We start from the raw sequence: 14,968 nt of genomic DNA on the forward strand, positions 1-14,968 counted from the left end.
AGAGATGCTATTTGACTGTCTCTGTGCTGTCTCTGTTACTTGCTGATAAGATGCAGATAAGATTGGATGGGGCCCTCAGCAGCCTGATCTAATGGGTGGCAGCCCTGCCCACAGCAGGGGGGTTGCAACTAGATGAACTTTTAGATCCCTTCCAACCCTAAGTTGTTATATAATTCTATGGTTGTATGATCAGATACCATCTCAGCGGGTGGAGCATCTCAGAAGCCACAGCCCTCCTCTGGCCATGACTTTGATGTCTGAAGTGGTAGTTCCCATGCTGCTCCTTGTTGCGCACCACTGCTTCCTCCCAAAAGGCTCTGACACTGAAAGCTGTCCTTCAAGCCACTTGTGGGATCATTTCCTACTCTGCTTCAATCCAAAGGGAATGAGCTGAGACCTCCTGTTTCAGGTGTCTGGGGTGAATATCTCCAAGGCTAAATAGGGTTTGAGAGCACACATTTGAGCAACTTTGCTGGCAGACTTTGGACTGGGACAGTAAGCAAAGCAACTGGAAGAGGACAACTATGCAAGGCCCTCAGTGCAACGAGAGCAGGCAAGGTCTGAAGTTACTAGTCTAGTTCCTTTATAAGCTGGTTTTCCATGTCCTCCTTCAGGTCTATGCTTTAAAAAGCTTATAGCACTGCTTACAAGCTGTATGTACCTCCTCCCTGGTGCAGGGATCTGTGAGCTCTGGTGACACTCACCTACACAGCCACTGCCTGCTGCAACTCCAGCCCCACATGGGGAGCAATAGGGCTATTACACCTCTTTGGTAGTCCATGTATACAGCTAAAGTGAAGAGCACTAGCAATAAATGACAGTGAAGTGCAGGTGGCCAACAGAGGGGAGATTACAAACAGGATTGTCCAAAGCAATTTGGGATGTAAACGACTGTAAGTGTAGGTGGTGAGGTTTGCTGGGAGACTCTCCAGCTACTGAACTGTAGTACATAGCAGGATTCCTGACCTACTGCCAGCTATCACAGCACAGCTGAGGCTGGCAGGGCCCTCTGGGTCCCTCTGCTCCAGCCCCTGCCCCAGCAGGGACACCCAGAGCAGGGTGCCTAGGGCTGCATTCACGCAGATCTGGAAGATCCCCAAGGAGGAGATCCCACATCACTGGGCAGCCTGTGCCAGTGCTCTGTCACTGCACAGCACAGAGGTATTTCCTGATGTTTATGAAATGAAACACAGCACCTAGAGATACATCTGGTCCTCCCGTGTGTGTTGACAGAACAGAAGAATAAACAGTTACATCTGCCGTGTGTATAGAACCCTATTTCACAACTGCAGTAAACTAGGAGCACTCATCTGTGCCATCTGTGTTTGGATGTGGTGCTCAGGGACATGATTTAGTGGAGGGTTGTTAGAGTTAGGGTAGTATGGTCAGGTTGTGTTTGGACTTGATGATCTTAAGGTCTCTTCCAACCTGAGCAATTCTATGATTCTATGATCCTGTGATCACTGTTGCAGTAAGGCGTTCACTGCAGCTTCTTGTTATGGCCTAAAATAGCAACGTATTTACTCCCTATCAGCGGTCAAAAAAAAAAAAAGCAGTCCCTTGGCTCCACAAACTCATCCTTGAATTGCTTGTGCTGAATATGGTTACTCATTAACCCCTAGAAGCATGCTTATGGTTTCACTCATTTCTGCACGAGAAGCCTGGGAAATAATGCTTCGTAATTCCACAGACTCCAATTACAGTGATCCATGTGAATGACATACGGGAACCTATCCTAAGAAATCAAGCAATGCCAGTTACTGAGAGTGCAGATATTTAAGTGCGGCCCAAACACAGGAATCCAGACAGTTTCCAGATGCTACATTAGCTGCAGGGCCCTTTTTGTTGGGCCAAAGCGCATGCGACACTGCCGTGCGATTGCTAGCAGCCCTCCTTGAGCTGAGAACATTTCTCTCTTAAGAAAACGTAAGATCTACTAATCAGGACCTACTTCCTTTTCTTACTACTGTTTGCTCTTGTGTGGCTTCTGCGTAAACAGCATTCGGGTTTTGCTTCAAGTTTTTGTGCTTCTGATTTCCAGCAACAAAACTGAAAGTGGTAAGCAACAGTGGGCAGAAGAAGGAGACCGAGCACACCAGAAGGCACACCAGCTGAGGTAAGACAAGGCTTGCCTGCTTTTTCTGACATAGATAGAATAGCTGCAGTGAAGAAAATACAATCTGCTTATATATTGCTTGCGGTAAGCTTTGCATATGATAGAAGCTGTGATCGTTAACTAAATTTCTCTATGACAAAGTTGGGCTTGAGAATTTTCTTTGGCAGAAAGGGTGGATTTATGTAACTTGCAGTGCTTCCAGATGGAAGATGACAGTCAAGTAGTGGGTCTGATTAAGTGAGTGCTGGCTTTTAACGAGATGACAAAAATATGTGGTCAATGGCAAACTTAAAATTAAAGAGGCTAGGAGTTAGAGTCTGAATTTATTTATCTGTAATATTGTGCATGCAGCGAGGTTAATAAAGCACTGCATGTTTTGGTGGATGTAATTCACTGTTAATTCCAAATACTGCATTCTGCTACATTTATTCTTGGTAACGCTACTCCTTAAAACACAACACGAAGACAGCAGAAGGAAAGCTAATGGGAACTTTGAGACATGTCAAAACTTTTGGTTTTCTCGAGATACAGAGGCAGATGCAAGCAATCCCAAACATAGCAGCAATGCCATGACTGCCTTAATATTATGAGTATGGGATTGTTGTGGCAGAAGCCTTCTTCTGACAGAGGACTGTTGTGATAGATGCACGGAGCACCTCCTTTTCCTGACATACAAACGGATCAATATATTTAATCTCTTAGGGCAAAAAAGACATGTATTTTGAATGAACATTCTGATACCTTTATTTATCACTGCATGTGCAGAACACCTCACCGAAAATATGTTCTCTGTGTTATAGAGATCTCAGGGTTTCAAAGTAGCGGATGTGAGAAACTTCTCAGTCTGGAAATGGAGAGTTTCCCTTTTACACTTTTAGCAGCAGCCTCTTCCAGCTCACCTCCCCCAGTGAGAGGAGATGACACAGAAAACAGCCCTCTTCTATCTGCCTGACCATAGACTCCCAACAGCCCTGATGAGCACCCCATGTGGGAACACATCAGTAGTGGTACATTCACACTATCCACCTCCTTCAGGAACCTGTAAAGCTTGACTGCATGTCTATCCTGTCTATGCTGAATTTACCCATACTTTTGAGTCCTTGCTCCGTCACCTTGCTGATTTCACTCACCCCTCTCTGCCTCTTCCCTAACTCTATAATGTCTTTTTTTGGGGGGTGCAGAGAGCAGAACTGCATGGCACATTCACTGGGGGAATGCAGGAAGGTTTTATACAAGGTGATTTTATACCAGCTGACCCAGACTTCTTGGTGATGTGACTCATTTTCTTGAAATTCTTGTTGCTTCCGCTGCAGCTTATGCAGAAATGACTTTGGCAAACAGTCGATGATGGGTCTATCACTGATGCCAAATGCCCTTTCCTCACAGTAACAGTTTCAAGTTCTGTATCATGTAAGCATGGTTTAGGTTATTTGCTCCAGCATTTATCACCTTCTACTAAAATGCTCATCTGCCAGCTTTCCAGCATGGCATCAATGAATGTCAGTGGGTGTAATTTTTTCCTCATGGAAGAGCTCTGTGACACTCCTTTGCTTCAAACACACGTCCTTGTCAGACACCATTTTGTCAGATTGTCCCTCTGATGCCATCTGCCAACAAAATGTAACAGGATGTTGTTGGGTAGGTTCCACATCTACTGCCATACCATTGCCTTCTGACTCTAATGTCATGGGCCAAAACAGTAAAACAGGAGGCATTACTTTTGGAGCAGCTCTCATATATATGGAAATCGGTCTTGGGGGTCAGTAGGCTCCCAGGCATCAGGACTGCTGACTCACAGCCCCCAGGCTTCTCTCCCACGCTGTTCTTGTAGATGAAGAGCTGCCCTAGTGATGCAGTGGTCCCCTGGAATGGCACATGATTATAATGGTGGGTTATGTGCCTTGGACAGCAGTCCAAGTCTGAGAGCCTTTGGGGTACTCATACAAATGTCATCTGGTCCTGATTACTTATTGGCCTCTCATCTGTCTATTCAGTTTGATATTTCCTACACATGTATGTCCAGTGCATCCAGCTCCTCCAACCTTACAGAAGTTTTGTTGAATCCTCTGTGATTTGGTTGTTGCTGTTGTGTGGTTTTGGTTTTGTGTGGTTTCTTTTGATTGTTTGTTTGTTGTTTTTACTGTTTTCCTATTCCCTCTAAAATGATGTCGATTTCTTGGTCCTGGGACTGCTCCTCTCTCCCACAACACTGACACTGTGAGTCCTATCATGATTGCTGGTACAGTGCTCCCTCCCTCCCTCCTGCCAGAACTGGGGCCTGTGCAGCACTAAAGATCAAAAAGCATCATGTCTTGCAGACTGTAGAACCATTTGTCCTAGGAATTAGGCATTTGTTGCATATCTTGTTCTGAACTTGAAATTCCCTACCATTACTACCTGCTTTCAGCTTTTCTAACATTTTCCTATGACTATCATTATCATGGTGAGGAGTTTGGTAGCATAACCTTAGTACTAAATTTTTTCATTATGAGAAGATGGAATGACTGTCCACAAGGACTTTCAGTCATAATATTTGTATGCAATTGCTAGTTACACAGTCCTTCCTGCACAGTGCCACTCCTTCACCTGTATATCCTACACTATCACTACTATCAAGCCAGCAGCATGGCACAGAGGCTCCCACTGATATACTTTACACAGCAGTTATTTCAGGAAAGCCACCCTTTCCTTTGCTCTGCAGATGTGCTCTCTCTCTTGCCCTAATAGCAACGCACCATCAAAAGTCTCTTCTCTTTGAAGTACATCAATCTGTGATGACTCCCTGTAAAACAGGGGGGCCAACTTCCATTAGAAGAAGAGATGTTTCCTGATCCCACACAGAAAACTTTGATGTCAGACAGTAACTTTGTACTGGGTACTAAAACTAGGTTGGATTGAGCCTTGAGAAGAGCCTGACCTGGTGGGTGGCAACCCTGCCCATGGCAAGGGGCTTGCAATTAGGTGATTTATTAGGTCCCTTCCAAGCCAAGCCATTTGTGATTCTATGATTCTATGAGATCTCCTTGGACTGCAATTGTTTTGTTGGGAAGCTTACGTTGCCTATCCTCTACACTGGCGAAGAGACTTTCAAATAAGGAGGAGATTTTCTTTAGGGGGGAACGAGTGTTCAGTTTGCCAAGTTCCAGTCTTCAGCACTCCTACACTTTATAGACATTATTGTCCTTGTTTCTTGGAGGGATGGTTTCAAGCCCTGCAGGGATGGTCACATTATTGTTGTTAGTGAAAGCCCCTGTTCCCCAAGCCCAAACTGCCGCATTCCCATCCTGCTACAGGGGATAAGCTCTGCTTCTTAGGAGCCCAGCCTGGGCAGGCTCCATTTCCCATGCTCTGTTTGGCCACAAAAAATAACTTCTGGGGCACATCTGGTTGCTGTATTAAGGGATCTGTACTCCGACACAGAGCCCTGAAGAGGTCACTGGCTGCCCTCAACATAGAGCAGCTCTTGTACCACAGAAAAGTATCTGAGTGCACAAATTAATTTCCATTTACAGCAGTGTTGCCAGTGCTATAGTGTGTAAGTGGTAGTCCAAGGTGCCCAAGCTTTCCCCGTAGTGAAATTCCAAGAACACAAATAACTTTATTCAAAATTATGAAGCCTGTGAGGTCCAAAAAAAAAGACATAACCTGCAAGCATATACCACTAGGCCCTTATCTTTCTCACTGGGATGTATTAAAACTTTTTTCATGCACTTGGAAATTTCATATTGTTCTGCTTTTTAGGCTAAATTTTTTCAGTGCGTTTCTGGGATGTGCTGGCAGTTGCAGAGAGGGCATTTCTGTCCCATTGTTAAACAAGTAGCAGAACCAGAGACCTCCCTTTAGGAGTTGGACTTGATTACATTTACAGATCCCTTCAATTTCAGGGTATTCTATAATTCTATGATTTTAAAATACTACTACTTACAGATCATCAGAGAGAAAAAAATCAGGAGTTTAGCAAGTACATTAAAAAGAAAAAAAAAATGTGTATACTATTTAGAGTGTTTTATTGACCGGTTGTTTTGATTTGATTGAAATATAGCCTTGTGGGAGTGAAAATATCACTTTCTATGGAAATAGCCTGTTTTCCACAGGCCATTTTTATTAGGGCTGCTAATTCAGGCTGCCATATAGATGAATGTCTGATGAAAGAAATGAGCACACAAAAGGCTGGAAAAGTAGTGAATGAAGAAAAGACCCCACAAATAGAGACCTAGGAAACTAACTAGAGGAAAGAAGAAATACAGTATGAGGGGGAGGGAGTTAAAAAAGAACCTTGAATGAGAACAGTATTTATAGTGTTTCAGATCAAAACATCATTAATTTATACACATTGAAGTACATCAGTGTGTTCTTGCTATCACTCAGGCATATTGAGTGACGTGCTGTCAACAGCAGATATCGTTCTAGGAAGATTAGGCTGGTTCATATTGGCAAATACAGTTACTTTGACTTTCCATCCTAATTTGAAGCTCAGACTTACTGGTGGATGATGACTTCTTTTACTGATCAGTTTTTGAAGGTTCCATGGGTGGTATCCAGGAACTCATAACCTCCTGCTGCAAAATGGCCAATGTCAAGTTGGCTTATTTTGCTTTGAGAAGGCCGGGGAATTGCCATTAAAATGAATGCATAACATCCACTTCTAAAAGACAGTTCTCTCATAATTTGAGACAAAAACAAAAAACAAACAAAAAACAAATAACAAAAAAAAAAACAACAAACCAGCTGCTGTAATACTGAAACCATTTAGAGCTGGTGTGTTCATTTACAGAGACATCACAGTGATTAGTCATTCAGGAAGCTTTAATTTCCAACGTGTCTTCTCATTTCTGCCATGTGAAACAGTCCTAGCACTGATCTCCCTGAAGAGGCTGCAGCTCTGCACTCACTTTACTTCTTTATACTTTTGCAGAAAGGCAGAGAGCTCCCACTCCAGACAATGAATTTTTCTGAGATGACGCTAAATGACAGCTCCACTAACAGCTCATTCACCTGTAGCACGGATGCCTTCAAGCAAGTCATTTATCCCATTGCGTACCTCTTAATCTTCTTCCTGGGCAGTGTTGGAAATAGCCTCTCCATATATGTTTTCCTCCAGCCTTCCCAGAGGAAGACCTCAGTAAACATCTACATGCAGAACTTGGCAGTTTCGGATCTCATGTTTGTGAGCACTTTGCCCTTCCGGGCCACCTATTATCTGTTAGGATCACAGTGGGTGTTTGGTGATATCCTCTGCAGGATCATGACGTACACCATGTATGTGAACATGTACTGCAGCATTTATTTTCTCACCGTGCTCAGTGTGGTTCGTTTCATGGCCATCGTCTACCCATTCAAGAGCTGGAAAGTAAGTAACATGAAGTATGCCAAGATAATGTGTGCAGTGATATGGGTCTTCGTTCTGGCAGCCTCCAGTCCTCTGCTGAGCAAAGTAATTGCCGGGTACAAAAACCCAGCCAAGTGCTTGGACCTCCACCCCAGCAGCACGCACAGGCTCCTCATGATGAACAGCTTTGTCCTTGCTGTGGGCTTCATCTTGCCTTTTTGCACAATTATCATCTGCTACATCTTTGCCATCAGAGCGCTGCTCAAGTCCAAGACACCCCAGCGCAAGAAGGCAGTCTGTCACAAGAAAGCACTGTCAACCATCATCATCACTCTCATCCTCTTCTTTCTGTGTTTCCTTCCGTACCACGTACTGCGGACAGTCTACCTAGTGCTCGGTGGCTGCAGCCCAGCCAATCTGTTCGTGCACAAAGCACAGGTGGTCTCACTCTGCCTTGCTGCCACCAACAGCTGCCTGGACCCTGTGCTATATTACTTTGCAGCTGAAAATTTCAAAGCAAGAATCAGAAGTTTATACCGAAGGATGCTTGTGTAGAATTGCAGTATTACGTTCCTGCACTCCTGCCAAGACATCTAGACTGCATCCATACTACGTGATGAATGAATGTGCTGCTGACCATACTGCACTGTGCCAGGCATCTTGGGAAGAAAAGTGTTTGGGATAAAGTTCAGTGAGGATGGTCAATACCAAGACAGGAGCTCAGCAGTGCAGGTGATTGGAGGTCAGGTGCCTGGGTGTGATCTATGATCCACTTCTACTGAGAGCTACAGATGTACTTTCAATATCCACCCTCCTCACAACAAGGGAACAAAAGGAATTTGCCTTGCTACTGGAGTGCATTTCTTTCATTTCACAATACACAGACGTTGATTTGAAGGGAAACTGCTCATGTGAGAGTCTCTCTGCTCTCCATTTACCTGTGTGCATGTAGAAGTGCCTGCCCTAGACGCTGTGCCACCCAACATCTTCATAGTCCCCTGCCAGACCTCTCTTCAAATTCTGGCCAGAAGTTTATACGTAATAGGAATATAAACAGTGAAGATACTGTCTGCTGTGGCTGACTCTGTAAAGCAAGAAGAGAGCCAAACGAAACCCACAATAGCTCATCCTGTTCAGAAAGCATTAACATGTCTAAATATGCCCCTCTGAGGAGACCACTGATGTATTTTGCATAATATTTCACTGATTACCAAGCGAGGTGACAATTTCCAGCAAACAGTGTGAATACTGGGGTGACACGAATGATGTGATGATTAGCAATGAGGGCAGGATGGGAGCTGGCATGGAGCAGGAGGACCGGAGGTTTGGCAGCTCATCTCCATGCAGGGATCCAGAGACAAACTCAACCATTTAGGCAATGGGGAGCTACACCTATGTATACTTTGGAAAATATCACAACACTGCTGTCTGCATTTTTAAGTCCCTATTATCTAACATATTTCCTGCAAATCCAAACGGTCACAATTAAGTGAAAACAGGGTCCAAACTCTGCTTGACCTCATTGAATGCTGAATTAAAAAAAATTAAGATGAGAAAGTTCATCATGTTTTCCAGGAGAACAGCCTCTTGTTTGAGAACTTCAGCAAGGCTGAGGCCTTCCCTCCCTGTGAAATCCACCCAGAGGAAGGCTTCTGACAATGAAGGTGCTTTCTCAATGCTCTGAACTTCCTTGGAGAAAACACTCAATAAACTGAATGTTATTACTACCAAGCAAAAATAACTCTAACTGGCTATTTTCAGCTCTGTCCCAAATTCACAGAAAACAAATCATTGCTGGTCAGGTGGAAAAGTACTTGGCATGTCTTTGGGAAAATCACACTTCTCTTGGCTATGTAAGGGCTGTGTTCAATTGAAGAGTCAATGTGTTTTAGTCATTCTGTTCTGTCTTTGATGTAAGCATAACATTTTATCACTAAATCTTAGTAATGTTCATGTTCCAAACTCTTAATTCAATACCTCAAATTGGCTTATGTGTCTTAGAGCTAACCTACTGAAGTCATATGAACACCTGCAGTGCTGAGTCCCATGCTCTTGATGGAACAGGGAGTAATGCCTCTGAATTGCAATGGCAGCTGGATCAAGATGAGAGCTTGTGCAAAAAGAGAGAGCAAACAAGTAAAAAGAAGGAAAGGAGGCAGCCTCTCTTTCTACAGTTTTCTCTTATCCTGAGCAGGGACAACTGACAATCTCGGATCCTCTGATGAGATGTTGTACACCTCAACAAGGGAATGGAAAGTAATTAGGGAGGTGGTTATCCTCAGCCTAATCTCACTAATGCTTTTGCAACCATGCCTATACAAATATACCCTATTAGTGGATCATTTTGCATCTAAAGAGTAATTTATCCCACTTCTAAGGTTTTTTGCATAGACTATGATACAACTTTGTCAGCAAACTGAATGGACTGTCAAAACTAAGTTTCAATAAACTAGATTTACTAGTTGCTGAAGTTATGCTTTGTATTGATTGCACAGCTAACAAGGAGTGCAGGGGGAGAAAGACAAAGTGTGGAGATTGAAATTTTGTTAAATGGGATATCATTTCACAAGGGAGAAACGTCTTTGGATGTGTGAGAACATCCCGCTGCCTTCTTCACTTCACCAAGAAAATGGTTGGGAATATGAGTCCAAATCTGGGGTGTGGATAAGAGTAGAAGATTTTCTAAGTATTATTTACTTGCAAAAGGACTGAAGATCATCCTTGTCAGATATCCTAATGCACAGCTTTAGAACTTGCATGACATGCCATGCTCACACTTACTGCTATTTCTCCATTCAAAACCCTCGTATGTTTCTACATGCAGTGCATAAAACCAGTGATCTTCACTGTGGAAATTAAAAATGTAGTAAAAATTCCCACTGTATTTATTATAAAAATTATAAAACCGGTTATTACAGAAAACAGTTAAATTACTTACAGTGCCACTGGATCCCTCAAGGGACCACCTACAATGAAAAAAGCATCTTGATACGCTTCCTCTTTTCTAAGAGACAAAAACTATGAATAGCTACACCCGTAGAAAATGAAAGCAACAGTAAAATTTTGAGCTCGAGAGAGACCTAAGTATAGAAAATGAAGCTTTTAAGTGATCATAAATGATTTAATTACCCGTAAATGACTGTAAATTTAGCTTCCTATGTGTGTTTTCCAGTCATTCAAGAAATCCTTGGAGTTTCTAGACCAAAGTAATTTTTTCATCCAAAGCTACACCAGAGACAAAATAGATTTTCTGAAGTAATCTTGTAGCCTGAACCACTTGACCCTCAGCACAAGGCAATATCACTCCTCATGTTTGCATTTTCATCCTTGGAGGCCCTTGTATGGCTATGTTTGCCGGATGGAGCAGTGTTGCAGTGCACAGGGAAGCAGCCAATTTTTGAGAACTATGGACGTGCCTTTGTCTTTTCTGCTTTCCACATGTGACTCTATGCCTTCCCAGAGGACAAACCCGCTCCTTAGTATTTTCTATATGCATTAAAAATGAAAGTGTCACAGATTAAAGGAAAAAAACCCCACAATTACCCCTCAACTAGGCAAGGGTGTGAGTAGGACAAGAATTGTTGAGCAACCTGTTTTTATCTAACAGAGAAGATTATTATAAGCAATGCACTATATATAGTAGTCTAAATTATAATGTGAGCAAGGATTACAATTTATACATATTATACATTGTAATATCTATGCATTATCTGCTGTACATATGTAGTGTCTCATAAGGAGTATATAACATACATAATGCTGTTTTTATATAAATACAAGTAACAAATTATTACAAACCATACATTATCCTGTGTAATTTTCATTTTCATGTCATATCTTCTGCCTTCCTCAACGCACATCCTGTCAACAGGGATTATACTTTAAGCTTTTAAGAGAGTCTAAGGGAAAGAGAAAAATACTTCTCTACTCAGCATCCCCTCCAAGCTGTGTATTGCTCTGTGCTGCAACAGCATGTTGTGTTGGCAGCAGAGCAGCTGTTGGACTTTTTCCCCTTGTCTTAGAGCTGCTGACACTCCTCTCAGTCCCTTGGGGTGGTCAGGACAGAAGTGACCTGCTGCACCTTCAGTTGACAGGAGTGGAAATAAAATCTACCCAAAATAATAAAGTATAGTTGCATCTGGGAGGAGTACGTTGTTATTTCCACAGAGACCTCATCCCTGGACTAATATTGTGATTTCCTATGTGGTATATGAGGCAGTTTAAAAGACAGTCTCTTTCAACGAGTGTAATAAAAGTGCAAATGCAGATGCCTTGAGGGAGTCCAGTAACATTCTAGGCCATTTTGCCTTTCTGGTCAATGTTGACCATACTATACGACTGCAGTTCCCAACCTTTCACACCACTACACTGTGTATATATAAGAATCTTTCCAGATATCTGCAAAGATAAGCAATATATTTAACTACATGCAGCTGATGTTATGTTGTTGCATCTGTACATCCACCTGCCAAAAGCCTCCTTAGAGGCCAAAGGAATTAAATAGCTTCCTTCGTCCCAAATTCCCTTTTGGCATGTTTTCTACCACCACATCCCCTTCCTTTGATATCACAGCTGTAAGTAGAAAGCTGTCTGAGGATGGGGCCCAGACCTGGTCACTCAAGTCACATCCTTGCTCATGGAAGAAAAAGTCAAGGCCCCATTTTCAAAGAAATAAAGCTCCAAACTTTGGTGTTTGCCATCTGTATTGCCTTATAAAGGACCTGGGTGCTGAATGAAGAGGGCACAATAACATGAAGGCTTTCATGAAGAGATACAGTGGTCTTTACAAGTGCTTACTGCTGGCTGATTTAGGGGAAAAGCTTTGCTTGGAGAACGGTGCTTGGAAAGGCTCATTTAGATGCTGCCTGTCTTTGCCTCAGCATGCTGCTCTTTGCTCATGGCTTTGCAGACTCCTGAGATAATCCAGAGAAAAACAACAATAACACTTTTTTGGCTCTTGTAAGTATTGTGTACCAGTGGAACTGGCATTTGAGGAAAATCTGTCACTTTAATACTTGTTCCCTTGCATATCACAACCTGAAGAAGATGTTCTCCTCATTGACAAGCTGGCTGCTCATCTAATCTCCTTGCACACTGCTGAGCTTTGCTGATTGTGACTCAGGTCTGCAGGATCCCTCCAGAAAGAAGGTGCTTTCAGATAGCTAGAAAACAGCAAGAGGAACCACAAGCCATGTTGGTAGACCCTGGGATCATCCTTCTCCTTGCAAGCACAGAGATGAGTTGTCTCTATGAGACCAAGGATGCTATTTGAGCTGCAATCACCCTGAAAGTAAAATGAGAGACCCTATGATTGGAAAAGACTTTCAGGTGTGTTTAAGCCTCTTTGATTTTGAGTGTTGGCTTGAACATCCCATTCCTCTGAAAATTATGCAGTGTATTCTCCCCTGCCATTCCCATCCACTCTTACGCTTCCCTATATTACATAGTCCAGCTAGTTCAAGCAAAAAGCCCTACCTATGTGCAATCATAAATTTGAAGTTAAAATGACTGGGAAGAGGCCATTATTGAGCTGTACTTAGCACTAAGAGCTTAGAGAAGATGATAAGACAGAAACATCACTTGGGTGTACTCCTTTTGTCATGCACACAATTGGCCTGCTGGAGCACCTCCTTCCCACCTGGTCTCTCCCATCTGGTTTTCCTTTCTGTGTCAGCCAGAACATAACCATGCGGGGAGGACTAATGAGCAGGGTGAGTTTGTGCTGGTGTGATCAGATGCAGCTGGAGAATGCCCAGGGAATGGGAATGTCCACAAACATGGCTGGTCAGAGTGCTTGCTCCTATTGTAGGCTTTAGTGGGTGTGCACCTGAGAAAGTGGGTGTGCACCTGAGAAAGGCCAACATAGAAGCACAGAACAATGTCCTCAAACACCACCTCCACCTTCTGGAGCTTCTGCTGTCACCTTTATATAGGGAATTCTCCACGCTTGCCATCAACTCAAACTGAGTGCTGTGCAAAATGGCTACATTCAGTGTCTTGCCAGCAATAAGGTTCAGTGAGATTTAAAATTTTAAAAAGAAAGGATAAAAAAAAGTCAGTCTTATAGTGCTGTTTTTTAGAGCATATTCACATTTCTGGGCTGGTTTTAAATCTTCTCTTTTAGTGATGAGGGACCACCAAAAGAGAGTGCTCCAGCTGGAGTAATAAAGGCCTTTGTAAGATGTATGATGGCTCTTGGGCTGAATTATTTTTCTCATTCTCTCTGGATTTATCCTTGTAGCTGCCAAAATACAGGGGGAAAGGGAAAGGAAAGGAAAGGAAAGGAAAGGAAAGGAAAGGAAAGGAAAGGAAAGGAAAGGAAAGGAAAGGAAAGGAAAGGAAAGGAAAGGGAAAAGGGGGAATAGAAAGGGCGGAAGGACAAGGGAGGATAGAGAAGCAGAAAGAGAGATGAGATGCGAAAAAGGAAAAGAAAAAGAGAAGTGCTGAAGAAAGAAGAAGACAAGAATATTCATGAGAAGAAGAGGGCGAGGAAAAAGGAAATAGAAGAAAGAAAGAAAGAAAGAAAGAAAGAAAGAAAGAAAGAAAGAAAGAAAGAAAGAAAGAAAGAAAGAAAGAAAGAAAGAAAGAAAGAAAGAAAGAGAAAGAAAGAAAGAAAGAAAGAGAAAGGCGAAAAAAGCTAACATACAGCCTGCAAGCAATATCTCAGCCATGAGCAAAATACCCTTAAAATATTTTTTCCTGGAACTCTTGAAAAGGATGAGTTGCAAAGAGAAACCAAGCACAGACAGGGCCTTCTTTGGTGTGGAAGGCATCTTGGGCTGGTCCTCAGGAGGGGCCTGCAGCCATCCTGACAGGGGTGGCTGGGCTCTCTGCCTCCATGTGCTTTGTACCAACAGCATTTTGCGGTCAGGCCACATCTGTTTCAGAAAGCTGAGGAATGAGAAATCCGAAAATTGTGTATGTTATGAAACACAGCTCTACTGTGTGGGAATCTTCCCCAGTTCATCTGCTGTGGCTGCTCGGAGGAAGGCATAACACCAACAAATGCATTTGATCCACATCTGGAAATGTGAGCACTCACCTTCGCTTTGCTAATACTCACTTCAGGGCTCACTCAGCTGCACGTTTCATAGGGAACCAGAGACACGGGACAAAGAGAAACCAAAAGTCTGCAGAATAATGCCAAAGGTTTTCTCAGAAAGCATCAAATGAAAAGTAAGGAATTCACAGAACTTCTGCCAGGAACAGACAGTCATGGCAACATCTCCATTTCAGAAATTCATTTTGTTTGAATCAGTCTGCCAGGAAGGAGCCTTTGAAGTCATCCAGGAATGTGCCCAAGTTACTTGGATTGTGCTCGTAGCTGAGAACTTTCTTCATTTTTCATTCTCAGTATATTTCAAGATGTTATTTTCTTGGCTTCTTATGGTCATTATCATAGCCATCACATGGTCCCATGACATACTTGTCTTTGGACTGTGTTTATATCCCTGGTTTCTCGGTACGTATTTATTTGTCCTGGATTTTGTATTTAGCATCCATAAATTAAATGCAGGAGCAGA

The 14,968-nt window shown here is 42.8% G+C and overlaps 1 protein-coding gene across 1 annotated transcript; it reads left to right on the forward strand.

The window, feature by feature from the left end:
• Positions 1-1,598: 1,598 nt before the first annotated feature.
• On the forward strand, positions 1,599-11,247 carry CYSLTR2 (cysteinyl leukotriene receptor 2). Its single transcript, XM_015851814.2, has 3 exons — positions 1,599-1,926; positions 2,042-2,116; positions 7,032-11,247. Exon 3 carries the CDS (start codon positions 7,059-7,061, stop codon positions 7,998-8,000), a length of 942 nt encoding a protein of 313 aa, XP_015707300.1. The 5' UTR covers positions 1,599-1,926; positions 2,042-2,116; positions 7,032-7,058; the 3' UTR covers positions 8,001-11,247.
• The last annotated feature ends 3,721 nt before the right edge of the window (positions 11,248-14,968 follow it).

This window comes from Coturnix japonica, chromosome 1, assembly GCF_001577835.2.
Source record: "Coturnix japonica isolate 7356 chromosome 1, Coturnix japonica 2.1, whole genome shotgun sequence".
Classification (NCBI taxonomy): Eukaryota; Metazoa; Chordata; class Aves; order Galliformes; family Phasianidae; genus Coturnix; species Coturnix japonica.